The sequence below is a fragment of the Neolamprologus brichardi genome, chromosome 19 (genome assembly GCF_056152115.1).
Source record: "Neolamprologus brichardi isolate AB-2024 chromosome 19, ASM5615211v1, whole genome shotgun sequence".
NCBI classification, from domain to species: domain Eukaryota; kingdom Metazoa; phylum Chordata; class Actinopteri; order Cichliformes; family Cichlidae; genus Neolamprologus; species Neolamprologus brichardi.
Genome location: NC_142122.1, coordinates 8,170,947 through 8,198,088, shown reverse-complemented (window position 1 = coordinate 8,198,088; position 27,142 = coordinate 8,170,947). Strand labels below are relative to the sequence as shown.

Below are 27,142 nucleotides of genomic sequence, written 5' to 3'. Positions count from 1 at the left end.
CCTCACAGTAGCCTGAAAGGCAGAAAACCGCATTACTCATCTTCTTCCGAGCATAAAAACATATTGTGGTAATTATCTAAGTCCATACAAAACTTCCAAAGCCATAATGAGTATCCCACATGGCTGTTTTAAACTTTCTAATGCTGGTTTCCCGGCTGGTATCTAAACAGCACGAGACTTAATGAGCCTACTGCTGTGAAACGATTTCAAAAGACGATACAGGAACAAAAACAAAACGCCTATTAATTGCAGTACAGCTTTTTCAAAGTATCTTGATCATGTCCATGACTGAGCTGGCATTTTAGGTCTTGTAAATAATAAAAAAAGGTCTAATTACTCAAATTATATATACCTCATATGGCTGTTTATATATAGCCAGATCCCTAAAAATCTGCATTTCTGATGTTTTTATGGGGGGGGGATTATGCTCCAATGGAAGGTATTGATGTAAAACTTACCGTTTATGAAACACTACTGCCTTTAATGACTACTTTTATTACTTTTCCCCAAATCTTTCTGTTAGCACAGAGTTTGTCAAAATGTTGACCAGCTGGGAAAGCAACCTTTTAAATATACTCAAAGGTAGACATGGTCAAAGTACAATAAATTGTCAATGATCAGTCATACAATAAAGTGTAAAGCTAAGCGACAAACAAGCTATTCTGAAGCTTTTGATTGGTCAATGTGTTGTACGCTCTCTAATATTGCTTATATTAAAATTGATAAAATTTTTAAGTCAAGTTGGATGAAAAGCCATTAAAACATTCAGAATACCGAAACGTATCCATGCGCCAAGTGAGTAACAGATCATGTGACGTGAAATAAGAAACATGGAGCTTGTGGTGACTTTGTGTTGTTAGCTGTGTTAAATGCAGCTTTAATGCAGTTGTTTTAGGGGTGGTTTTGGCTCAGTTGGTTGAGTGGGTTGTCCACTAATTGCAGTATTTGCAATTACACCCCCTCCACCCACAGTGGTAGTCCTGGCTTCTTTTTTTTTTTTATCCCTCCCAGAATTTAAGTCAGACTTGCTGCAAATCTATTTGGAAGACAAATCAGAATTCTGAGAATAGTGTTTTGCAATAAAGTTGGACTTCTGTAGAAAAAAAATCGTAAATAAAGTCGCCATTTGACCTTAGAAATGAAGAAGCTTCTCGGATGAGAGGTGAAACGTCTTCAAGCAACTTAAAGAAGTCCAGACGCTTTTCTTTGCAAGCTCCTTTGACTAAAGTCAGAATTCTAAGAAAAAAGTCAAGTCTGTGAAACAAAGTGATATAATAAACTGTCTTCTGTGACTAAATTAGACTTCCACAGGAAAATATATACATATTTAGAATTTGCAAAAATAAATTCAGACTTGTGTGGAACAGAGTCAGCCTTTCATGTGGGAAAACTTCTGGCTTTTTTTTGTAGTTCTGTGAATTAAGAAGAAAAAAAAAAAAAAGACTTTCTTCTGGCACTTTTCCTCCAAATTCTGGAAATTCGTGGACTGAAAATATAGTTTGTTTGTTTTTTTATCCTTGATCCCAATCTAGTTCCCTAACAGTGAAATCCAAGACTTTGGTCCTGTCCCATTCCAGTGTTTTTCAGAAATTAATCACTTGTATTGACATGTAAATCTGCAGTATTAGCGTTTGTCAGCTTAGCAGACTGATCATAATTGACTAAACTCACTCTCCTATATAAATGCAGCTTTTTGGTTAAGTCAATAAAAAATTTTACTCGGACTGATACGGTTTGCTCAGGGTCACGTTTCTTTCACGGGAGAGTTGAGGCTGCGTTGCCATGGCAACCACGTAAGCTCACAGCGGTAGAGTAGCTGATATCTACAATAAAATGACTCATTTTCCATTACCTCAGACAGACATGTGTCAGAAAGAGTAAATGTTTCACCCATCGGCGAGTCAGCCTTAGGAAGACGCTGTTGCTTTGTCACTAGAGAACAAATTATTCTTTAATTGCAAGAAAACAAAAGCGAGCTGGCTTGTAATGGTACCCATGGGCTGGATAATGAGACCAAGAACAGCTGGTTGAGACAATGAAAGCATCATTTCAATACACAGCTTATACAAACGGTGCTCCTCAGGATTTCTATGGAGGCAGTCAATTCTTCAGGCCCCCCTGAAGCAGTCTGAGCCGAGAATCACTTAAAAATGAGAATAAGCCTAACCAGATTTACACTCAGTGTGAAATCACAGAAATTAAAAATTCCGCCAAGCTTTTTTCCTACAAAAGACTGTTTTGTTGTTATGGTTGGAAGAGCTCCAAATCCAGGGTGGAGTTTTGTGCAACAACCAGAGCTTGAGAAAGAAACACTGATGATGCATGAAAATAAATGCGTCTCACTTAAACACGTCTCACTGTTATCAACAATATTAAGCTTATGTTATACATCTCTTAATGTCATCTGTGGTTCGACCTGAAAAATGACGACAACGTCTGACTGATTTGTTCTCAAACAAAAAACGAATCACTGTCATTTTTTTTAGCTTCCTAGCGCCTCCTGCTTGTAAGCAGTTAGTGTGTGTCACATGACAAAAAAAAAAACAGAGGAGAAAAGCTGAGTTGTAAAAACGCATAGAAAACCCACTTCCCAAATGAAGTCTCTTAACAGTTTCTTTCCAGGGCGAGAAAGCATCACTATGTTTTTAGCTTCTTTTCTGAGGGCGAGGAGGCCGACTCTGCTTCGTCTGATCCCACGTGAGTCCGCTTTAGAGCACTCAGTGCGGGGACTTTTTCTCTCTGTGGCCACTTGTCTTCAGGTGGAACGCCAGTCTCTTCCTCTGGATCTGAGGCAACATGTGGGCCCTCAGTCGTGTACTCTCCCATTGGTGCCACAGTCCGGTGCTGCCCGTTCACTCCGGGGGTGCACCGGCTCGGGGAGGTGCTGTCTATGGCCGGTGAGCTGCCACACGCTTCTCCGCTATCAGAGCTGTCTAAAACTGGCTCTGTAGCAGCCCTCCCTTCAGTCCTGCATCCATCCAGTGACTGAGGAGATGCAGCTGGATGTCTTTCCAGCTCAGTCCTGTCACTCCCTTCCTCATTCTCTTGGCTCTCAGGAGACATTACTGGGCTCAGACACACAAAGTCTGAAGGGCTCAGACATTTTTCCTCCTCTGTGGCGCCGCCGGTTCGGGGCTTAATTTCGAGGGCGTTTTGTTCCTCGCCTGACGAGGAGGAAGACAGGTCATCAATGGAGATTGATGGGTAACTGCAAGAGTCGATGGCGGAAAAGAGAGCCTGTACGGACTCGGGACGATCCCCAGCTCTGGAGACAACATGCATGCGTCTGCGCCTCATGACGTTACGCCGCCTCACGGCGCTACGGCGCTCCTCGTCGTCGCTGCTGGAACTGGAAGTGGATGTGGAGGAGCTAGATGCTCCAGCGGGAAGCGAAGGAGAGGAGGTGGGACTGGAAATTGTGGAGTTGTCCCTAGGGCTTGGGGATCGAGGCCGGGGCATTGGGTCGAGCCAAAATTCGCTGGAATCTGAGTCCTCATTCACCAGGAAGCCAGATTGATGGCGCTGATGTCTGCTTCGTCTCCTGGGTCGTTCCTCCCCCTCGTCTCCGGCTTGCTCTTCCGCTCCTGAAGCATCAGGTCCAGCCAGGGAGGAGGAGGAGGAGTTATCAGAGTTGCTGTGGTGACCCGCAGCAGAGGCAGCAGTAGGAACGGTTGGTGTGGTTCGTGTGGAGCGGCGTCCCCGGGCGTGGAGCTGCATGATGGCTTCCTCACTTAGGTCAGTGTCAGAGTCTGAGCTCCAGCCCTCAATCTCCCGACGCACCAATGAGTCAAAGAAAGCCATCATGCGGGGGTCCTCCTGGATAGACTGGCTGACATAATCGTGGGACAGACCACTGCCGCTGTTGAGAACCAGGGTGATGTACTCCTCGTGAGTGTAGAGGCTGCGGGATTTGTCCTCCACACGACCCTCCAGATCTCCCAGACTGTCAGGCTGCTGGTAGGGACTCCACACCTAAGATGGGCAGAAACATAAAAGGGTAAAGGTGGGTGAGTGGAGGGTGAAGTAGAAGGAAGGAAAAGGGAAAGATGCAGTTAAAAAACACACAAAAACATATGAGATGACAGAGAGAAAGTGAGGAGTAGGAAGAGTGAGCCAGGATCAGGTTTTAACACGTGTACCTGTATCGACTTCCACTCAGAGCAGTGACGTACAAGTTTGTGTAACCAAAATAACAAAAAAAGAGAAGCTGGCTTTTGTCACCATCAATGACAGAATTTCTTAAACCGAAGAAGCCATTTTTAATTTTTATATAATACATAAACAAATACAAAAAGTTTAGAGCTCAGCTAGGCTATGTTGTATGCTAGCAGTCTGCTTATTATCATGCACAGGTATAACTGTACTGTGCAAAAGTCTTCTTTATATTTTGCTTCCAAGCAGCCAAACGTTCCTGAATCATTCAAAGTGGTGCTGAGCAACAGTTTTCCAGGATATTGGAAGGCCTTTCTAGGTTTTGCCTGCTTTTTCACTGCAGCTCCGATACCCAACTATTTTGCGAGGATTTTTTTTGTTTGTTTGTTTGTTTTTGTCAAGCTACTTAACACTGACCTCTGAATCATTCATGCAGAAATATTGCACCGAGCTCAAGAGATGACTCAGTATTGGGTCTGCACATAACAGACAACTTAGCGAGACGTCTGTTTTAAATTGAAATAATTGCATGTGCATTTGTATTGTTTGGGGTTACAGTGGTGTTGGGAGGTAGTGTGAAAAATAATGTAAAACATTTTACATTCAAAGAAGAGCGCTGAATGTCTTTCAAGAAGTCTGGAGAACTATTCCTGAAGATTCTTAAATGACAAGAAAGCTGCCAAAGAGAGTTCACACTGTGCTGAAGAATAAAAGGTTGTCATACCAAATATTCACCGTTTCACTTTCTAATTTGCCTGATATGTTTGTTTCCATGAATGTTTGCACATGTTTAAATAAGATGATGCAGAACATCCAAGGATGTGGACCACTTACACACACAAGCAAAGAGGATAAAACAACCGCTTCTATGGGGAGAAGCAAACTGATGATGCAAAGCTGTGTTATTAACTTAGAGACATGAAGCAAACTTCACTGCTTGCCTGGTTTCTGAGAACATGAGCAGCATATTTTCTCATAAGATAATACAGAAACGCAGCTCTAATTCTAATATTATAAAATCATGCTGTACCAAATGATTCACTATCTGCAGACAACCAGATTCGATGTGGTACACAGATGAAAACAAATGGCTTCAGCAGACTGAGAGAACTTAATGAGAAGCCTCAGTTTTTTTTAAAATTTTAACTACAATATTTAACTGATACTGCAGCTTAATCGAGCTTGAGCTCAAGTGAAGAGTTTAGCAATAATACGTGTTTATTTCAACGCTTACACAACCTTTAGCTGCCTTAAACTGCAAAGATTTTAGAAAGCCTTGTTGTATCTCATAATATAGTCTAGCTCTGGTTTCAGAAATACTGTAGAACCTCTCACATCTTTCATGACCCACTTTATGAACACTGCCCAACATCATCTGCTTCAGTCGACAATAGTGATCGGGGAAATCCATCCGTTTTCAATCCCCACTGCACAAGCGGGACGTTAGAGCTCAGTCAGTTACTCAGTGGTGTCATTGGAGACCAATGTCTCACTTAAGGGCACGTTTGCTGTCCAAGCAACAGATGATGCTGAGACTCGGATGTTGGGACAGTCCACTAACAGGATCATTTCTCTAACCGCTCGTCACCCTGAAGCTGCAGAAAATGGAAGAGACACATCTGTGCACCAACACGAAGCCCGAAAGAAGAGCTGACGCCAAAAACTGCAGTTCCTCAAACGACCATTTGAGGTGGACTCAAAGAGCGAGTCAATCCCAAGAGATTCCCTGTTAAATTGCCTGTTTTACTTTATATTTACAGCCTGGTCAGAATGTTTTAGTGCCTGCAGCAAACATTTCTTATATGCAGTTAGTAAAGTCAGAAAAACAAATCACAGTATAAAGGTTTCGTTACTTACCTTGATGACTTTCTCCACACCGGAGGAGCAGATCATGTATGTGTGAGGGTTGAAGCGGACCTGGTTGACTATGGAGCGGTGACCCTTCAGGACCATGAAAGCGCCGTTAACAACACGACCAGGGCCTCCTTAAAAGAAAAGCTTTGTTAACATGTTACCGGAACAAAAACACATCCGTTCAGAGCCACAGAAATGGAAGACTACAACAGGGACTCGTTAAAGGAGAAAATTTAGCCTGACAAACAAAAAGGCTCTGTGTGCATATTTCGAGTGTGAGTAACTCCTTGAAAAGTCATAAATATGGCAGGTGGTGTTACAGAGCTACAAATACCACATTCTTGGATTGCTGCATTTCTGGGGATTTTCCTCCTGGAGTAATTATATCCGAGGCATTTTCACTCTAAGAATATATCGAGCAGTAATTTCTAAATTGTTTTTAGTTCGTGTGAGCAGGTGGAAACATTCAACGTTAATTTGACATTGCATTGAAGCTTCGCTACAGGTTATTCTGTATTTACTCGTGCCTGGAAAGTCTATTATAACCAAATGAGCTGAGGGTAAACCACAGTCTGCCCTGATGATGTCTCCAAATGCAAAACGCTGTCAGGCTTAATGTGCTGACTAGACAGAAGACAATCTCACACTGGGATATAGATTATCAAATCATTTCGCTTCTTTTGTTGCACCAAAATGTCAAAAATGCAATAAATCCTGCTCAACATAACAGCGCAAAGACATAAATATGCCATCAGTGCAGTTAGATCCAATAACTCACCTGCTTCAGGATCCTTTGGGATTTTCCACATGTAGAGGTTGAAGTCGTCTGACCCAGACAAGATGTACTGAAGGAGAAAGGGGAAAACAAAAGGATGTTTAGATTGCAATCTGCCCCAGTTTGTATGACTTAAACTTTCCATTTCACCTATAAAGAGAAAATTGCTCACATGCGTATGTATGCTGGGAGTAATGAACCATGGGGAATTTGGGTGGTTGGGCAATACGTAGCACAAAAACAACCGATCTTATCGCAACACCGTGTCTCATAATGTGCGATCAAATGCCGCCTTCACACGACACGGCAGTCTGACCCCAACAGAGCTCCTGCTGCCCGTCTTGACTGTTGTTGGATTTTGGGAGCAGATGGTTCCACTTGAACCTGTTGCTTAAGGTAGGCTTTGACAGAGTCGGGGTGGGGGAGCTCTATGTTCTTATATGTATGACTTAAAACAGCATGAAGAAGGAAAGACTAGAAAGAAGAATTACTTTATGGTTAAAACCCATTTACAGCTAGCATATCCACTGCATTACATGTCCTGGTGATGTTAAGAGACTTTAGAGTTTTAGAAAAAAGAAAGGGATTTGTGTAGAGTGAGCTCTTTCTAAGTTCAAAAAAACAGTTTCAGATGATTTCAGCTATGTGACAAGTCACATTATCCTGCTGGAAAAAGCCTTCATAGAGGAACGGCTGTGATCCACAACAATACTCAGGTAGGATGTGGCATTTAATCATCCTCACAACCAGCCTAAACCGATGAGTCGAGGCAGGAGGGAAAGATGTTTTCATGTTGTTTATGCCAAATTCTGACCCTAACCTGTGAACAACGCAGCAGAAATTGAGCCTCAGACCAGGCAACATTGCTCCAATCTTCTCTTGTCCAATTGTGTTGAGTCAGTATGAATTAAATCCTCAGATTCCTGTGCTGAGCTGAGAGGAGTGAAAACCAGTGTGGTCTTCTGCTGCTATAAGCCGTCTGCTTCAAGGCTTTATGGGATGTTGATTCAGAGATGCTCTTCTGCATACATTGGTTGTAATTACTGGTTATTTGAGTTACTGCTGCCTTCAGCAGTTTGGCCATTCTCCTCTGACCTAAGGCATCAACAATGCGCTTTCATCCAGAGAACAGACGCTCACTGGATATTTCCTCTTTTTCAGACCGTTCTCTATAAATCCTGAAAATGGGTGTGTGGGAAAATCCCAGTACATCAGCAGTTTCTGAAGTATTCACACCAGTCTGGCACCAACAACTGCACCAAGTTCAGAGTTACTTAAATAACCTTTCTTCCCCATTTTGATGCTCAGTTTAAACTTCAGCAGGTCATCTTGACCATGGTTACAAGCCTAAATGCATTAACTTGCAGACATTAGATTTGGCTCATTTTTGCATGAACAAACAGCTTATAAAGCAGCCAGTGAATGCATATTTTGCAGATGCAGATGTTACCCTATTTAGGTAACCAGCAGTAGTGTTCAAAGAATCAAAAAAAAAATCTACATCTTTGCATTTCTTTTTAGCAGATTTTTATTTAATGGGAATGTCTTTCAAGCCCCATTTTACAAGTGGAGGCAAATTCTTCTCTGATAAAATAATTCACATTCGCTTTAAGGCATTGTCATCTGCTCCTTACAGTCTGTCAAACTGTGGAATATTTTTGTGGTGTTTCATCAGCAAATTACTTTAAATGAATGTCTTCAATTTCCTTCTGTAAACGTTCTGCCGGTCTGCGCCGGTGCATTTTTCTTCACAGGGTTTTACTGTCCACTGTTTTTACACAGTTCTTTTCCAACATTATATGCATGCTTTTAGAAAACCCATGTCCTGTGTCTTCATCTAAGAGAAATCCTACATAAAATGATCAACAGGGATGAAAAGTAATCATGCCTGAGGCTGAGACTGTGAGATTAGTTTAGCTGCTGGGCATGGACACATTTTTAGCTCAACACCTGTGTGCTTTGCCTCCCGTTCCCAGAGGACACATCAGGAAAGGAATGTTGTGCCCAAAACTAACTCCCCTCTTTCCTTTCTATCAGCTTCATGCAGCAAGTCACCACTCAGCACTTCTGCTCTCACACCATTCTGAGAAAATCCTCTACTACAAGCAGAGCCTGCGCGAAAAAAAGAGCTACTCGGTTACAGCTGCTACATTTGGTCAAACCTCCATCGCATCCTAACAGTTGCTTGGTTTCTTATAACACTTCTTCTCATTATCCTCCAACATCCATGGTGTAATTAGTACACCTAGCACAAGAAGCCGAGAGTATTCTACTTGGCTTAGGAAATTCTCAAAATGCACTCACACAGCATCTCAAAATACTCAGAGGCTCAGTAAACTCAGTTTTAAAATATCAATGTAATTATGATGCAGTGCTTTTCCTGGAGAAAAAAAAAAAGATAAACTGATTATGGCAAAAAATAGCTACACAGATGGCTCACTGTGTATATAATAACCCTTTGCAAGATGCCTTCTGCTTTGTTTATGTCAAACAAGTCAGAAAGTAAGTTTTCATGAAAACCTGCTAAACATTAAACACAGGGAAATAATTTGTGATTAAACAGGCCCAGAACAGCTGCTGCACAAACAGGTTAGTACAGCTCAGGTCATGATTATGTGACTGTACACCTGACAATTTGAAAGTCGTTACATCCCTGATTACAAATTAAACATAGTTGGAACCTGCAAAATGCTACAAACTGACGAGCAGGTCATTTATTACATGTTATTACCTCATATGTTATAGTTTTCCAATAAAGTGAAAGGTCGATTATATCAGTAAATTTTGAGAATAGTTCAATAAAAATGAATAATCTTAAAATATTATCTGTAACTCTGCAAATTCTAGATTAATGAGTCCACTAATGAACTCTGGAAAATATCAGAAAGAGGCAGGAAGACTGTTCAAAGTCTGTTTTTCTTCTTGCATTTTGACACAGAGCAGGAAACAGTTCCTGCCAGATGCATTCTCGCTGGTCAAAAATCAAACAATTAAGGCAACAGTGTTTTCTGAGTGGAGGGGGTTGAAGCAGGACACAAGAAATACACTTACAAGCTGTGATTTCATTGGACAGCTACCTGCACTGATCTCACATCTGTGCAAATCAGAATTTACAGTCTTTGTATTAAGGAGCTAGCAGGTCAAAAACTGTTAGATATCGGACTTGGCTGGGTTGGAAATTTGCCTCCTCACATGTGCCTTCATCAATTCATGTCTAGAAAAGTTCGCGACTGCTGTGTAGGTGTTAAAGAAATTCCATTCCATCAGCAGCTGAGGAAATTCAAACTGTATTGTGCTGTCCTGACCCGATTCTGCACTCTTTGAACTACCTTCAGATCTTTTTTAAGCCTTTCTGAGCCTAACTGACACCAAAGGCAAATGTTAACGTAATAAACATGACTAGAGGCTGATGTCATGTCTGAAGAGGACCAACAGGAGGATCAGTGACTGAGGCCAGGGGCTTCTGGTGCTCCTCCAGCACTCAAAAGTCCCAGTTTCACAGAAGGAACTAATATATTCTATTTTTATTGTGTCTCCAAATACACTCCTTAAATTTCATTTGAGGTATCCACAAAGTCAGTTAAAACAATCACTGTTCTATGTTTCGTACGTGCTTATTGTTTTAGGAGCTAAATCCCACTCGAGAAAATCAGCTGTCCTGTGTATCATTTAAAACACGGGTCGGTAAACAGATCATATGTGTTTACCGACCTGATCCTTGTCCCCAGCAAAGCAGCAGCTCTTCATGGTGCAGGAGTTGAAGTAGCCCTGGTTATCGAACTGGAAGCTGGGAAGCCGGGAGTGCAGCTCGTAGAGGACCGGCGGCAGGCGGCGCCGCAGAGCCAGCAGCTGGGTGCCGGTGCTGTTGAAGCGAACACTCATGGCGCTCTGCAGGGACATACTGCCTCCATAACGGAGCAGCGAGCTGAGAGGGCGAGAGGAGAGAAATGATAATACCCGTCTCATTGTTCACAGTACTACAATCACAGAAGACAGCAAGAATATCTAGGCAACCGTTTATTTAAACAACCAGATGAGGATAAAACTAGGTGATTTTCACTACATAAGTAATCCCAAAATAAATATCTTGTAGTTCCAACAATGAGAGCCAAAATATTTAAGTATTTATTTAAGAGAAACAACAGTGCTGATGAGTCATTATTCAGACAGATGAATAGCACGCCTTTTTCTTGTGGTTTAACTTTAACATGCTGTGAAAGTTTACTAAAACAGCATTACACAATTTCTAAGCACTGATCTTCATACTTTTCCACATACTTTGGCAGCTTTGAAAGAACTCCCCAGGAGAAAACAGCGAGAGAAAGATACAATCCTGTGCAAGACTTGAGTAAATTCTTTATACTTTGCTAAGAAAATGGGAAATGGGTGCAGTGACTTAGTCAAACATTTGCAAATATACATGAAAATACAGTACATAAATCAAAAACTGCATTTGTACAATTCTAATGAGCTTGAAAGTCCATATTTGGGATAAACACCTATATTCAACACACCCTGAACTCTCATAGTCAAGCTTTCTTGTAATTCTTTATAGCCTTTGGGAAGAGCTCTCAAAGCTCGTCTGTGGATGTTAGGATGCCTTTAGATGATCCAAAACTTCAATAATAATGTTGAGGTTCAGTCTCTGGAAAGGCCACTGACTGATAATGTTCCACTGTGTGTTTTTGTATTAAAGAAAAAATTAAACTTGGATCCATCACTCCATAAGAACTGTTGCCACTGATTTTCAATCCAGTTCTTGTGCAATTTAGCAGATCTTAGCCTTTTGTCCTCATTTCCCTTCATTAAGAACGGCTTCTTGCCATCCATCCTTTCACTCACTCCATGTCTACTGGGGCTTTAAGCAAAAAGATCAATCAACTGAAGGGTCAGATACATGTCTCAGGTCTGGAGTCATTCCTGAAAAGTTTCCTTTTTGTTAAGGACATAACGTCCATATGTTATTCATCTGCTGTGTTTTTTTTTCTTAGGGGCTGCCACTTCTTTTGTCCTTCAACTGTCTCATGCTGTTATTTTCTAAGGACATACTGGACACAATGAAGACAAATTGAAAGTTTTCAGCTAGTAGCTCTTTGGAAATCACCTAGTTGCTCTTTGGAAATCACCTAGTTGGTGCAAAAATACTATTTTATGTCTCTCAAACTTTGTCATCTTTGGCAAATGGGAGCAACTGCTGTGTTTTTATGACAGGCTGCTAGTTAAAGATACAATTGAAAATTGGCTCATTGCTAAGTTGTCTGTGTACACAAAAACTTTTCATCCCTGGAGTTAGGTGCTTTTTTAGATGGGTGAAAACATTATTCTGAAAATGGTCACATACAATGACTGGACTGAAAATGAGTGGAAAAGCAGCCAAAAAGAAAAACTTTGAAAAACTTCAGAAAGTCTGGAGATCTAAAATATAAAGAATGAGGGTGGCTCAGGACTTTTGCACATTACTGTACATCATAATCTCGATGAAAATGACATCATTAGAAAGCATGTCTGCCCTTTAGCCAAGGGGAGACTGTTAAATTACTCTGGCTAAGTCAATTAAATATTTCATGAAACACCTTTCAGCTGGAAGCTATTTTTAAACTTGATAGTGAACTGAGGACATTTCTCAGGAGCGTCTCTAAACATCCCCCTCACTGCAGAGAAGCAGAGCCAACACCGGTGGGGGAGAAATGACTCAGTGTTTACTTTTACCGGCCATCATTTCTGCGCTAAAATCCCAAGTATGTCTAAACTCACACTCAGCGCCATTCAGTTCAGTGTTTTCACAGACACATTTTTATTGGTGCAAACATTTGTTTTTGTTTTGCAGTGGGAGGAGAGTCCTACGGTGGCCCTGAGAGGCAGAAACGAACTGCAACGCGAAAACAAACAAACAAAAAAAACACCAGCAAATAGAAAAATGGTGTAAAAGCACAAGTTTATGGATAATTAATGCCAGTTAATCCACAAATTAAGGTGCTGAAAAATGCAGACAGGTTGTGAATGCTAGCATTACTCGCTATATAAAAGTCCTGTTCCTTTCAAATCTTTGTTATCCTCAGAGTGATTCTTCTCTGACCCGTTTAAATATCTGGTGTCTGGCGAGCAATGAGCCCTGTGCTGTAGCTACATCCTAAGGTTTTAAAAACTGAGCTTTAAAACGTGCTGCAAATGAACAGCAGTAATAAAAACCCAGTGAGGCCGACAGTGATCACTGACTACTTTTAGGTGCTTGTTCATATTAAACAGAATAAGATACAAAGCATTAAAACAAGTTAAAACAACAACATCCTTAATGACCACAGTGTAGTTTGGACCCATACCTAAAAATAAATGTCACTATTTCTTTTTCTTCAGTTATATGAAACGTGGTGTATTTCGGATTAATAGTATAGCTGTTTGTTGCATGTTATTGCTGTAGATCTTAATATGCTTTATATATTTTGAGGTAAGTTTATCTATAGTGTTACACCATATATTGTAAGGATGTTATGTGTTTGTATCAACTGCCTTCTAAGCCCCATTTAGCAAAAATTAGCTTCTTTGAGCCTCTGATATCCATTCTATATGAATTAAGACACTTATGTTTACTGGTAGATTTTCACTTCCAGATCTGATTCATCAAGTCATCGTGTTTCCACAAACGCTTCAGTTTTTGTCGCTTATTTTTTTATAACCTTTTGTTTTATATTTTTGCAGCGTTTTTTTATTTGCTGATGTTTTCTTAAGTTTGAGTCCGTTTGGCCTCTCAAGGCCACCATACAGTTGAGCTATTGGAAGAGGAAAAGCAGGCGTTACTTTAATGGTGATGTTACAGTGCCATCTGGTGGAGATTGTCAGGTAAATCTGTTATTTAATAATTTTCTGGTTTAGACTGCTTTATGTGAAACCACAAAGAATTTTTTTTAAGCTAGTTTCAGGTTTTTTCCATTTCAGTAAAAAAGGTTTTACTGCATGAAAGGCTCTTACTACAATGGATAAAATACAAGCAGACGCCATCTTATTTTTATGCTTCAACATCATAATAGTTTCCACTGCTGAGTCAATTTATTCTTCGAGAAGAACAAATGTTAATCATCTCTTAAGGTCAAAGAAAAGAGAAGCATGTCTGACCTGCGCGGCTTGCGGATGTCCCACAATCCAACACCCTCCTTGGAATTGGCCGTGGCGAGCAATCTGGGCTCCACGGGGTTAAACATTACACTGTGGAAGGCTGAGGGGTAGCTGGCCAAGCAGAAGGGCTCTACAGGGAGAGAAGATTTTCATATTCACAGCAGTTTTTAATAAAAGAATGTTACATTTCAAACAATCACCCTCAATCATTCAAATAGCAGCACGGGGCTTTCTGCATACAGTGGAAATTATGATTAGATCCATCATGAGAGAAGCGCAAAAACATTTTTTTGGACTACAGCAGGTGAAAAAAAAAAGCCTGCAGGCAGAAAAGGAAGCCCAATGTTGCTAAATGTATTATCAGGCCAACTTGGTCACAAGGAAGGCTTCTAAAATAGCAGGATGGAGACGTCATGCAAGATGATCCACTGCATTTGTAAAAATATCAACAAGTCTCACCAAGACCCATCACACACACACACTTAAAATACACTGTGTGACTGGATATCAGCAGCTTTATCAATTACAACCATGACAGCAAACATAAGAGATCGGTGTCTGAAACGTCCAATGTGCGAAATGCATGGGATTTCGAACTGATCTATACAAACTTATTCATCATCTAATCCAACTGCTCTTACCTCCATGAGGCGGCTCGCGAGTGTCCCAAATAAGCACCCGTCCGTCATCGGATGAGCTGGCAAACACATTGTCATTGACTGGGCTGACGGACAAGCTGTACACAGCGTCGATATGCAGGAACACGTTCAGGGTTTCCCTCCTGCAGGAGCAGCAATCAGTCAAGCGTTAATCATTTTGTTAGCGCGGTTAAATCGCTGACCTTTTCATGATGGCTATGAGCTCATCAAAACATTTTGATACTACAGTAACAAGGGTCATTTTACCTACCTCTCCACATCGTGAAGAATCACCTGTTCATCATTTCCTGTTCGACAACAAACACATAAAGCAGGTTACAAGGTGAAGGAAAAGGATACATTTTAAACTTCAAGCTACAGCCGCAGTCACATGCATGAATGTCGTAGTCATTTTGAGCTTTAAGTCGTTTCTTTGAGCTGTTCTTTTTCCCAGGGTGGAATGATTGTACAGCATACATCATCCAGCAAGAAATGGGTGCACAAATTTGAAACTGATTTGAATTTTCTCCAATCCACACAGGGTCAAAGTATACATACAGACTCAAATAAGTACAAACACTGCTAAAAAATATTTGGTAAATGTGCGTGTTGCACCTCAACCACATGCTTTCTGAAGCCATGAAAAAGCTTTTGGTAGAATTCTGGCTGGATATTTAACCACTCTCCTTGGTAGAATTGGTAGAGTTCATTTTAACTGGTTGGATTCCTGGCAGACACCTTGGAATGGTTATTCCAGAAGTTTAATGTTAGCATGTTTAATTTACACCATAACCAGTTTTGATGCATGTTTAGGGATCATTATCCTGTTGGAACAACCAATTGTGCACAGATTTCAACCAACTAGCTGTTCATCTGAAGTGAAGTTGAAGAATCTGGAGGTGGCCCTCCTTCATTATTCAATCCACTTTGGCAATTTACTACCAGTAGGAGCAAAACAACCTCAGAGAATAATGCTACCACCATCATGCTTTAGAGCTGGTGTACTTTACACAGGTTTCAAAACCTCATTTTTAATTATCCAAAAATAACTAGCTATTATTCTGTAGAAGGCATTTGGCTTGTCCGTGTGGGCAGCTGGAAAGTTCACTCAAGCGTGAAGAAGTCCATTTTGGAGTAGGGCCTTCTTACTTAGTAGACACCCACCCATGACGATGGAAAACTCAGTTTTTGAACTGATGATTAGAATCTTCGTTTGTTTAGAAATGACTGGAAGAGACCTTACCAATGTATAAATCTGCAGTTCTTCTTCTTAGATCATCACAGAGTTCCTTGGACTTTAACATTGTTCTGAGTATTGGTCAGTCCAGTGAGTGCTGTGAAATAATTCCTTTTTTATGCTGCAAAGACAAACTACTAGTTGTAATCAATCATGATCAGTGATTGTAGAACCTTCAGCACCACTTATTAAAAGATTTAAGTAAGTGTAAGATGTATGCTGTACAATCATTTCACTGAGGTAAAGAACAGTTCAAAGAAACCATTAAAAACTCAAAATTACCATGAAGTTCATGCCCATAATGACTGGATATAAACTTCTGACCACAACTGTAGTTTTCTTTTAAAGGGTGTGTTAGATACTATAGTTATTTTATTCTCAAATAATAGCTCAGTAAAACCTGACAGAACTTTAGAGTCTCTGGACTCTTTTGCATAGCAGCCAGACTGAAAACAGCAACTCCTGCAGCTAATTTAATTTTTTCCCCCCATCTATTATTTATACTCAACATCGTTCATGTGCAGTGAATCAAGCTCAGCCTTTTCCACATTGCACATCAAAGTCCCTATTAAACATTTTATCTGTCTGAATACTTTTTAAATTCTGTTTGCTGTACATGTCCCACAAACACTTCCAGCTCAAAGGTTAAAAAGAGTAGTTACGTCCAGCAGGGACAGTACTTGTCTTTTTCTTACCACCAGAGAAGACTTTTTTGTTGGTGCTGTCAAAGGCCAGACAGAAGATGTTAGAGAGGTGCTCCCCCTTCAGCTTCACAGGCTTTGAGCGGCTGTGGATGGCTTTCTCCATGTGCCACAGAAGCACCCGACGGTCATCTCCACCTGCAAGTAAAGATGGAGCATTACGACCAAACTTTTAAAAAACAACGCTTTCTCACGGGTTGCAGATAAATGAGCTTTCAGGAAAGAAACTCTTCGTGAAATCAGTGCAACAAGTAACAGAATAGTGACAGAAATTTAAGGCAAAAATACTAGATAAAATAAAAATATTTCCTATATGTTGTTTAGCAAACCAAACAAAGTGCTTAGACATACATGGCAGTGTTGTATGAATGTATTGAGACTTGCAACAGAAAGTGTTTGGGGTACTAAACTAAGTAGACAGGAACTACATATTTACCCTTAACACTAATCACATTTTGCCAGAGAAAACCTGAATGTGACGTTAACAACATGACTGGACCTTGCTTGTCCTGGAACCACTGTTTCCCAGTTACAATATTTTCCTTATCTAAATTCACAGGATTGCAATGAGATACATTTGTCTCCCAACTCCCTTCAAGTGTCTATATCACCGCCTGCATACCAGCAAGACTAAAACACCAGTGATTTGCATTTCATGCAAGAACCTTACATGCTAATTAACTCTAGCCAAGTTTGTGTTGTATGCATCTTTTACTTTTTATTGTGGCAGATAAACAGATGCGTGTCATAAGGCGGACTCATGCTAACATGCTGGAATCCCACGGTGCAATGTAAACTGTAGACTCAAAATGGCAAGCCACAGGCTGTCACGCTAGGCCAGATGATTGTTTTTAATCCTCTCAGGACACTAACAGCTTCCATGAGGTCGCCATGATTTGACTCATGAGAGGGAAAAATGTCCACTTCAGAGGCCACATGGGTCGTCTTCTGCACTGACAGAAGATGGGACCGGTCCGAGGTAGCTGCTGCTGCTGCCCCCTCTGACTGTTTGACTCCCACTAGCCAGCAAGAAAAGCTAGGCTAACTTAGCATCGGCTACAGTTACAGCTGACTGCCTGGCTAGCTAGCGTTAGCATGCTAACAAATTAAAACAGTGCAAGCTAGAGGAAGAAGAGGGGGGTTTGACAACTTACCAGACACCAGCCATTCCCCGCCGTTGTTGGAGAACTCAATGGCGTTGACACAGCCGAAATGTCCGAGCATATCCTTCTTGTAGAGGCTGGTGCAGCCTGCCAGCCTGCGTCTCTGGAATTCCTCCTTCAGGAGCGGCTGCCCAGTCAGCTCTCTGCGGGACAGAAAGCCCAGAGAGGAGCGCATAGCGCAGCCCTTCAGCTCCTTCATTTTCACCGTGCACGAATACGGCCCGCTCTGCTTTTGTTTTCACTACTGCACCCGGGACATCTGCTCACACTGTGGGGAAGATGTGGCGCACTGTTGGGTCTACATTATGGTGGATACCCCGCTGCCTGCTGATGTCGACGTTATTTCGCACCTCCTCTGTCTTCTCGCCAGTCCCAGCAGCAGCTTCCTGCTCCGGTGGAGGAGGACCTCTTTCTCCCCCTGGCTGTCACTCGGCACCACCAGCCAGCACTCCAGTCCCTTTAATTCACTACATTTAGCTCACATTTTACCATTAACCTACCCTCTGTCAAGTTTGTACCATTTTAATATTTTAGTTTGCTATCCATGTGACGCACAAATACCGCTAATTATTCTTATTATTCTTATTACAAGTTAATAATTAATGCAAATGTTACACAAGAGAGTGGTAATTAATTAATTGAGATCTTTGTATTCACTTTTTAGTGCTTCTTATTCTGGTACTTACACTATGATGGTTTATCTATTCCCGTATAGGTATAAAGTATATTACTTTCTTCTTATTGCCAAATTGATCAGTTAACCAGTGTTTTTCCTGCATAACATATCAAAGTATATTTATGTATCTATTTATTATGCAATACCTTGTTATAGAGCAAAACTGTGTAGTTTTCTGTAGTTATATTCCAGACGCAGTGGTGCTTGACAAGGAGCAGAAGACGTAACAATCCCAGCAGACAGCAACTTCAGTACGAAGGAGAAAGGAGGAGTAAATAGAGGGTTATAAAGAGAAGTACAGGAAACGGAACAACTGACGTATGTGGAAGGTGAAGTCCAAAGTGATCTCAGTGGTAATAGGAGTGTTTGCAGCTGTAAACCCCAAGCTGGACAAATAGATCCAGCAGATTCCAGGTCTCTGTAAAGAACAGTACAGTCCTAGGGAAGGACTCCCAGGAGCTGAGCTTTAGAAGCCATTCATTTTCCTTATGAATGACTTCTTGACACCCACCCTTCCACCGAGACCGATTCTCATTTCGATGAAGCTTCAGTGAACAGTAGACTAAACGGTCAGATGTTCCAGGTCTCTCCTGGATTTGTTCCCAATTCTTATGCACACACTCCCTGTAGTTCTTTGTATTTGTATCACTTTGCACTTTTTCCACCATTGCTACTAACAGACAGGTGCAATAAAGATCACCAAATTTTTTCTTGTACTTTCATTCACATGGTCCTCACCAGATATGTAGATCTTCACATTTTTGAGAAGTATAATGAATTCTTGGTTTTGAGTTTATTATAGATGTTGAAAACAGCCCCTCAGTTTATTTGGTAGTTGGTCTTTTAATAAAAATTATCAGGTTTGATTGACAGGTAGATGCCTTTAAATATATGTTTTTATTAAATAAACAGTGTCAAAAAGTGTCATCTTTCCCACCTTAGATTTTGAAACACATCAATAATATAGCTCTTTCTGCATTATTTCCACCTACGCAGTATTTGTTAGCTGTGCTCATCCCTTATAGCTAACAGTTGTGCTATTCTTCTACATGCTCTGTTGCATCTCGTATTGATTATTATAATTCTGTCCTCTCCATCTAACCTTACCATACAAACTTCTTCATAGACTTCTTCTGCTCGTGGCATTACCAGAATCCCTTCCTTCCTTATTACTCCTGTCCTTCAACAGCTTCACTGGCTTCCTGTGTAATATCACATTAATCTTAAGATTCCACTCGTTGCTTTCAAGTCTCTCCACAATCTCACACCTATACATCTCTCTGATCTTCTACACATCACCATCCCTGGCCGTACTCTCAGATCCACCTCCTCTACCCTCATTGTAGTATCTCCCCACCTGACCACCATGGGTTTAAGAGCTTTCAGCTGAGTGGCCCCCTATGCACCACATACAAAACATAGATCGCCTCGCAAGGCCAGCCTTAAAACACAAGGTTTTCCTTTTCTGTCTAATTTTATTTTTATCTTCCATAGACTGGTTTCTATACCATGATTTAGTTTTTTAATGGCTTGTAAGGCGTCCTTGAGTGTCATGAACAGCCCCTAAAAATCAAATGTATTATGATTAGCTAGTTATTGTGAATGCAATGCTAAATCTGAAAAAATCAGCGTATTGTGTTGAAGATATCGAGGAAAGTTGAACTAGGGCTGGACGGTACTTTTGTTTAAAACCAGTTTGTACCACAAGATGGTGCAGAAAGTCCACATAAGCTTTATCACATGGACATTCTTATATACAGTCGCAGCCTTTTATAGCTCCTCTTAAGAAGTAGGGCTAACGAGATATATCAAGTTTGTAATCACATATTCTTATTTTAAATTTAACAGTTCTGGAGTACCAACCAAGTCAAGTAACCCACACATGAAAAGTACATTTTAGTGTGTATAGTAGTTTTATTACTCCCAGTCGTTGGGATTACAGTGGTAGTCTTTAGGGAACTTTCAACAAGCCTTTTCTGAGACAACATGGAAAAAAAACATCTAAAATATTCTCTAAACAGAGAAACAACAAATGTATGCTCACCATGAATGGACCGTAGTGTTCTTTAAACTACTGATAATCAGCTGGTCAAGCGTGACTTTACTTCCCACCGATGCACACCGCACGTGTTTGCGTTGCGAAATCAATGTGCTGTACTGAGATATTTTGTTGTTGTCCGGGCTCGAATCAGCACCATTTCAGCAAGGGATATTTACTTCAGTTGATTTGTCAAAATTAAGCAATTTAGGCACTTATCAAGAAACTGGTAAAGGTTATGATGACACTGCTACTGAAAGAAATTTAAGCAAAATACTACTCAGTCTTAAAAGTGAATTAAAGATGGAGCGAAATCTACAGACGTAATCCACATACACTTTCTAGGCTAACCTCACAGAACATGTAACTAAAATCTAAAATAGTTTGACGAGGCTTCAAGCCGAGCATGAACTTTGCTTTCACAGCACTGAGGAGACACGGATGCTTGTTTTACTTTGCTCAGACATAACGGCAGACAGCCAATAGTACCTGCAGGTTCCCAGGGTGTAACATACTAATCTATACTGGACAAACATTTAAAAGTGCTTTACATTAAGGTACCGTCAATACATTCACTTCTACATTATGAAGTCATCTATAATACCACACAAGTAATGAGTGAGCTGCAGTTCTTGAGCGTTTCCTTTGGCAAAAATAACATTTGCTTTTAGTGGAACATATGGAGTGTATGGAGGAGTGTGGGGCTCAAGGAGGAAGAATTCATGAATGTAATGTAATACACTCTCCGCTTTTGTTTCACCTTATATGCTGATCTTAAAGGACAGTTTGGCATTTCGAGAGATATGCTGTTTTGCTTTCTTTGCTGAGTTAAATGAGAAGATCAGTACCACTGCCACAGCTCTACACCACACATTTTGAGATGAGGTGACATTAGTCTGCACCATGTCTAAATATGATTAATCATGAGCGTTGTGCACTTGTATTTGAGCTGCCTGCAGATTATGGCTGCTGCATACACACCAAGGAGCTGTGATGACTTCTGTTTAATTTAAGTAGGATTCTTGTGTCTTACATGGCTTCATTAAGAGTCACATTTAAAAGAGTGATACCGGTTTCATTAAGGAGGAGTCGTGTGTGAAAACATTTTTGCAAGACTGGATTTAATCATTTTACACTGTTTTCTTAATGACTACTATAGAGTTTATTCACTTTTTCAGGGTTCATTCACAACCAAAATCTACCCTTAGGGTAGGGGTGTCAAACATGAGGCCCGGGGGCCAGAATCAGCCCAGCGAAGGCTCTAATTCGGGCTACTGGATGGCTCTGGAATGAGTGAAGAAGGGTATAAATGTAAAGGGCATATATGTATTTTTGTCCTGATAATGACCTCTCCCATGGCTTCAATAGATTATTTATTGATTTTATTATAGTAAAAAAAAAAACTAAACCAAAACAGGAAGTGGTCAAATTTTTTTCCAATAATCAGTGGTGCATTTCCTAATTTTGGCTGAGCTGATGTGTGCCACACTTGTGCAGAGTCTGATTCTTTCAGATAACTCTTAGGAAACACAGTGGACATTGGGCTCCAACTTTCTCAAGTACAGTACTGTGCAACAGTCTTGAACTACCCCTCGTGTCTTTATATTTTGCTTCCAAGGAGACGGATTTTCTTGTATTTTTTTAAAGTGGTATTGAGAAATAGTTCTCCAGGATTTCTGAAGGGTTTTCAAAGTTTTTCTTTGGACATTGGGTGGTTTGTAACTCCTGTTCAGTTTAGTCCTTGTGCTTGATTATTTTCAGAGGAACGTTTTTTTGTGGTAGCAAAAACTGAACTATGAATCATTCAAGCATGAAAAAAATCAAAATTTAAGGGATGAACAAGTGTTGTGTCAGAACATAAAAACAAGAAGTTTTAAAATGTATTTGTGGCCCTGTGTTACTGTCAGCCTGTCATAACCACACATTTTTTCGAATTTTCTTTAGCTGAATCTATAAAAAGTGAGTTTATCCATCTGCTGTTTGCTTATCATCAGAAATGTAGGAATGGTGGTTGTCACGAAGTGATTTATAAAGAAGGGAAACAGGGAGAAAAGGCTGAAGTATGTAAAATTACACAAGAACTGCACTGAAAATCTGTGGCAACAGGTCATATGGAGTAATAAATGCTCTCAAATATGTACGAAGAGAGAGCAAAGAGGTACAACTGTGAGTGTCTACAGCCATCTGTAAAACATAGTGGAGGCTCTGTCATGGTTTGGGGCTGCATTTCAGCCAGTTGTTGATGGAAAAATAAATGGATGGAATTATGAACACAGAAAAGTACAGTCAGATTTTAAAGCAATGGAAAGCAATGTCTACATCTAGAGAAGAGCTATGAATGTCGTGGAGAACTATTCCTGAAAACGACTTAAATAAATGACAAGAAATCTTGCCTAACAGAGTTCAGGATGTGTTGAAGAACAAAGATAGTCAGACCAAATATTGACTTTCAAGCTCATTAGAATGATGCATATTCTGTTTTGTGCTTCGTTTTCAATAAATCACTGCACATATTTCTCATTTTCCTGCAAAGTATAAAGAAATGAGAGGTGGCTCAAAACCTTTGCACAGTACTGTAGTTGGTACCAGATGTGTAAGCAGCCAATTAGCGTAGCTCAGCGCTGCAAACAGAGCAACAGCTACTCTGTCTCATTTTCTATGTGCATGTTTGATAGACGGTGACATCTGGAGATTTTGTTCCGTTTGTTTAGAGCCAGGTCAGTCATTAACCATTAGATTAGCTTTATATAGAATGTACAAAACCTGAAGTGTAAAACCTGATTTATTTATTTTGTGTGTGTTGGAGGGAGGGGGCATTATGTGCCAGCCATAAAACCACAATGCCTCATTCTTACTCTACTAAACATAGAAACGGTTAGGTTGGCTCAGTTTCTATAGGGGTTAAACATACAAGATATAAGGTTTTAATTAAGTGAGGTTCAGAAGTGCTGGTAAGTAGTTATTCTTTTACCTTTCAAAAGAACAACGGTACCTATTTACTCTACTGTAAACAGCTATAGCTTCAAATTTACCATAAAAAAAATAAGAGAGGTATTAATCTTCTCATTCAATTCTCAACAAGATAGCGTTTCCCGGAGTTTTTCCTGTAAGTTTGTGGTTAACTGCGCTCGTAATTCTAATATAAAAAACTTCTCTTCAGACCTTGAACTAGTTTATCAGGAGGGTAAAGTAAAGAAGAGAAGGAATGCAAAGAGTGAAAATCACCACTAAGAGCAGTGTGTAATCTTCTAGCAGAATCGCATTCACACAATATTTCGTCTATTGCACATTACACTTCTTCACGGAGGCCGTTTATCCTTTCTCCCTCTGGGTTAAGACAATGAACTGCCAACAGTCGCTGTGGCTGCAAATCCAAAATTTCTTCTCTGTAATTAGAAAATATGACCTTTATTATGAGGCAGATGGCTCTTTTTAATAATATAGCTGTGATTAATTGTGCTGGCCAAGTGTTTAAAACCATCCTCATCGAATTTGAAAAGGAACAAAAAAACACAACAAAAAACTGATGGCCAAGTGAAACCAGGGCACTCATTCATTATGTTAAAGGTTAGAAGTCATTTCTAGTTGTTATTCAATTAATGTTTTTTCCTCAAAAGTCTATAAAACGTCAGCAGGATTTTTGTTTTAAAAAGCCAAGTAAAGAAATATTCTCATAGCAGCTCTGCCTTGAGATGTGTTTACATAAATAGAAAATTAAAAAACAAAACCAAAAAAAAACACGCAAAAGATTAAATAACGGGGACAATGCAAGTGTGGAAAGCAGGAGTTTAAATTAAGACAGCAGAATAGGAGGAAGTGTGCAGGCGAAGGTAGGAGGAAGGGGGTTAAGAGCTCTTGGCACGAGGGAGGGAGGCAGGGAGGGTGGGTTTGCTGTCCTCCATGTTTCAGTCTCTTAGGTGCTGCTAATAAGGGCCTTTCGAGTGTCCAAAGATCCCAATGGGGAAATGTTTGACGTGTGAGGACCACTGAGCAGCCAGCTGGAAAAACTTGACATCGTTCCACTCGACGCCGTCAATCAGCACTGCGGAAGAAGAGACAAACGGTTACACGCCGAAGTATTTCTACCTGCAAATCTAGCAAGAGGTGACACACTTCACCCATTCATGGCACTTTAGGGTTTTGAGTTAGCAGCTGAGTGAATGTGTAAAAGCACATGGTCGTGGTCTTCTTTGGAGTTCATTATGAAATGGCTTTTTTTAAACTCTTAACAAGGTTCAAGTTCCCTGAATCCTGAGGGTCCTTGAATAACAAATACTCCTTCTAGGTCTGTGCAAGGCATGCATTATTTTGCATTATCCAGTACTACTCTTCAAATAGCTCACAATTTTTATGGATTCATTTCCTGTTGATATGAGTGACGCTAAATTTTGGGAATAAATCCGGAACATGTAAAGTATTCCTCTTGTCTTAAGATCTGAATCACCAGATATGAACGCCCCTCCCATAAAAATAAACATTGCTTTTCAGCTGAAATTCACACGGTCCTCTTCATGATGTAACAGGTGTTACTGCTTTCAAATGTACATATTAACTGCCAAACTGCCGCACCGCAGTACACGGAACAAAAAGTGCTCACAGTATGAAAGTGGTTATAGGTCTCAGTTCCACGGCTCATGCAAATTTTAAACTTTAAACTTTGTAAAGTTGCTTATTGGAGCTACAACAGAAAAGTGTAGCCAGCTGTTAATAAAGTAGCTCGACAATAGACCAGATAGATTTTTGCATTGATTAGGTTCCCAAAGTTGGGGACATTCCCACCCCCGCACACAAACACATCCTCCAGCCACACACACCCATATTTTGTTGTTTTGTTGTTGTAAAACTCCATTGCGGTTTATTTCACACCTCAAAAATTCAAGTAGTAATACACTACTGACTCTTTTATGCCAAGTCCACACTGACACGGGCATCTTTGAAAACGCAGCTGTTTCTATGCGGATCAGTAGATCGGCAGCTTGTGGAATACTCAGACCAGCTTGTCCAGCACCAACAACCATGCCATCTTGTCATCTTGAACATGTCTACATGCCTAAATGCCACCATGTGATTGACTGATTAGATATTGATTAGTACAAAGTGGTCGGCGAGGAACAACTCCTGATCTGATCTTTTTAAAATGTGAGTAATCAGACAAAACAGAAGCAGCTGTGGTCTGTCTGAGGATGTCTGGGAGAAAGAAGAGTAAACCGAGCAGGAGGTCTGTGCAGAAAATTACCTCTCAGCATGGTCTGCTGGTGCTTGGCAGTGCAGATGAGGCGGCTGATGCCCTCAATCACTTGACTCTTTGACTCCACCTCCTTGTCTTTGCTCTTTTTTGGCAGGAACATGACTGGTAGAAGGGAACAACAGAGATGCACACTGTGATCTCAGAATCTTTCTGGTCTCTCAGGAGTCGTATGTGAAAACATTTTTGCAAGACTGGATTTAATCATTTTACACTGTTTTCTTTTAGAGTTTATTGACTTTTTCAGGGTTCATTCACAACCAAAGTCTACCCTTAGGGTAGGGGTGTCAAACATGAGGCCCAGGGGCCAGAATTGGCCCAGTGAAGCCTCTAATTCGGCCCACTAGATGGCTCTGGAATGAGTGAAGAAGGGCATAAATTTTGGACTTTTAAATGTATTTTCAACCTGATTAAGACCTCTCCCATGGCTTTTCATATTACACCAAAGTAATTAATCAATAGATAAACAATTAAATTATAGTAAAAACAAAAAAACAAAAAATGTGTTCTATCAACTACAGAAATTCGTTTTCATACAAAGGGACTACATAAAAGAATATGACATTTTCTGTGAATTAACAAAATATTTCTGTTTTATAGTTACAAGGCGGTCTGAACAAAGAGCTCCTATTTTCTGTGATTTTGCACATTTATTTCTCAGTTTAAGCCCGAGGAGTCACACTCACAGATTTCTTTCTTTGCCACAGCAGGTTTTTCTTTTTCATGTAGAAAGCCTGAGATTTATGTTTGAAATTGTCCTTTTTTTATACTAAGATATTATGTAGTTAAACTTCTTTATACTGACAGAAAGGCGGAGTTTCACAGGACTGGCCCCCTTACTGTAAGATCAAAGTGGGCTGTTTGCAGCAAACGATGCAAAATGAGTTTGACACCCCTGCCTTTGGGCTTCCCACGACTGCCTCAGCGCACCGTGACAACACAGTCATACAACATACCCTTCTTATTCTTCTCCTTGGTCACCACAGTCATAGACATGGTGGGCTGGGAGCTTGGCTCTGCGCCCCCCAGTGGCAGCCGGCTGACCTGCAGCGAGCGGAAATTGCACTTGAGAGTGTTTTTGGAGGAGGAGTCTCGCTTCTCCACATCTTTCTTCCTTTCTGTCGGAGCCACCCAGTAGTCCACCTGAAGCCCCATGAGCTCCACCTGACCACCAGAGCTGCAGGAAAACAGCAATGTTGATACTGTGAAAAGGCTTTAATTTTAAACTTTATTGCATAAATTACATAAAAACAATATGAGATAAGATAGAGAATTGAGCAGTATCGTATAGAAGGAATTCACGCAGTCATTTTCTTTAGGAAAATGTACATAAATACAGCACTATATAAGTACACGAACATGGTATTCATTTTTAAAATAATTAATCTCTCTAGTTTATTCTCACTGCCTCTCTCTTTTTATTCTTTGTTAAATAAACAATGACACACTCAAATATTTCTACATTTTAGAAGCTGCAAAAAACCAGATTTTTATATCCTGATATGTGAAACCTCAGACTTTAAAGAAAAGATGTGCTTAAATGAAACAAATGA

The 27,142-nt window shown here is 40.4% G+C and overlaps 2 protein-coding genes across 5 annotated transcripts in view; both read right to left on the bottom strand.

Annotated features, from left to right (window-relative positions):
* Positions 1–1,935: 1,935 nt before the first annotated feature.
* On the bottom strand, positions 1,936–18,011 carry dcaf5 (ddb1 and cul4 associated factor 5). The gene is made up of 9 exons (XM_006798578.3): positions 17,622–18,011; positions 16,462–16,605; positions 14,801–14,837; positions 14,533–14,672; positions 13,892–14,021; positions 10,493–10,706; positions 6,785–6,851; positions 6,010–6,137; positions 1,936–3,972 (listed from the first exon to the last, which is right to left on the bottom strand). The coding sequence occupies exons 1-9, from the start codon at positions 17,827–17,829 to the stop codon at positions 2,638–2,640; spliced, it is 2,403 nt and encodes an 800-aa protein (XP_006798641.1). The 5' UTR covers positions 17,830–18,011; the 3' UTR covers positions 1,936–2,637.
* Positions 18,012–20,210: 2,199 nt separating this feature from the next.
* The window catches only part of pacs2 (phosphofurin acidic cluster sorting protein 2), a 69,135-nt gene continuing 62,203 nt past the window's right edge, over positions 20,211–27,142 (bottom strand). For all 4 annotated transcript variants that reach the window (XM_087832983.1, XM_087832980.1, XM_087832982.1 and 1 more), the window contains 3 exons: positions 26,546–26,766; positions 25,581–25,694; positions 20,211–24,386 (listed from right to left, as the gene is read on the bottom strand). In XM_087832983.1, the coding sequence (XP_087689109.1) occupies positions 24,268–24,386; positions 25,581–25,694; positions 26,546–26,766 (454 nt within the window). In that variant the 3' untranslated portion in view covers positions 20,211–24,267. The remainder of the gene's footprint in view (positions 24,387–25,580; positions 25,695–26,545; positions 26,767–27,142) is intronic.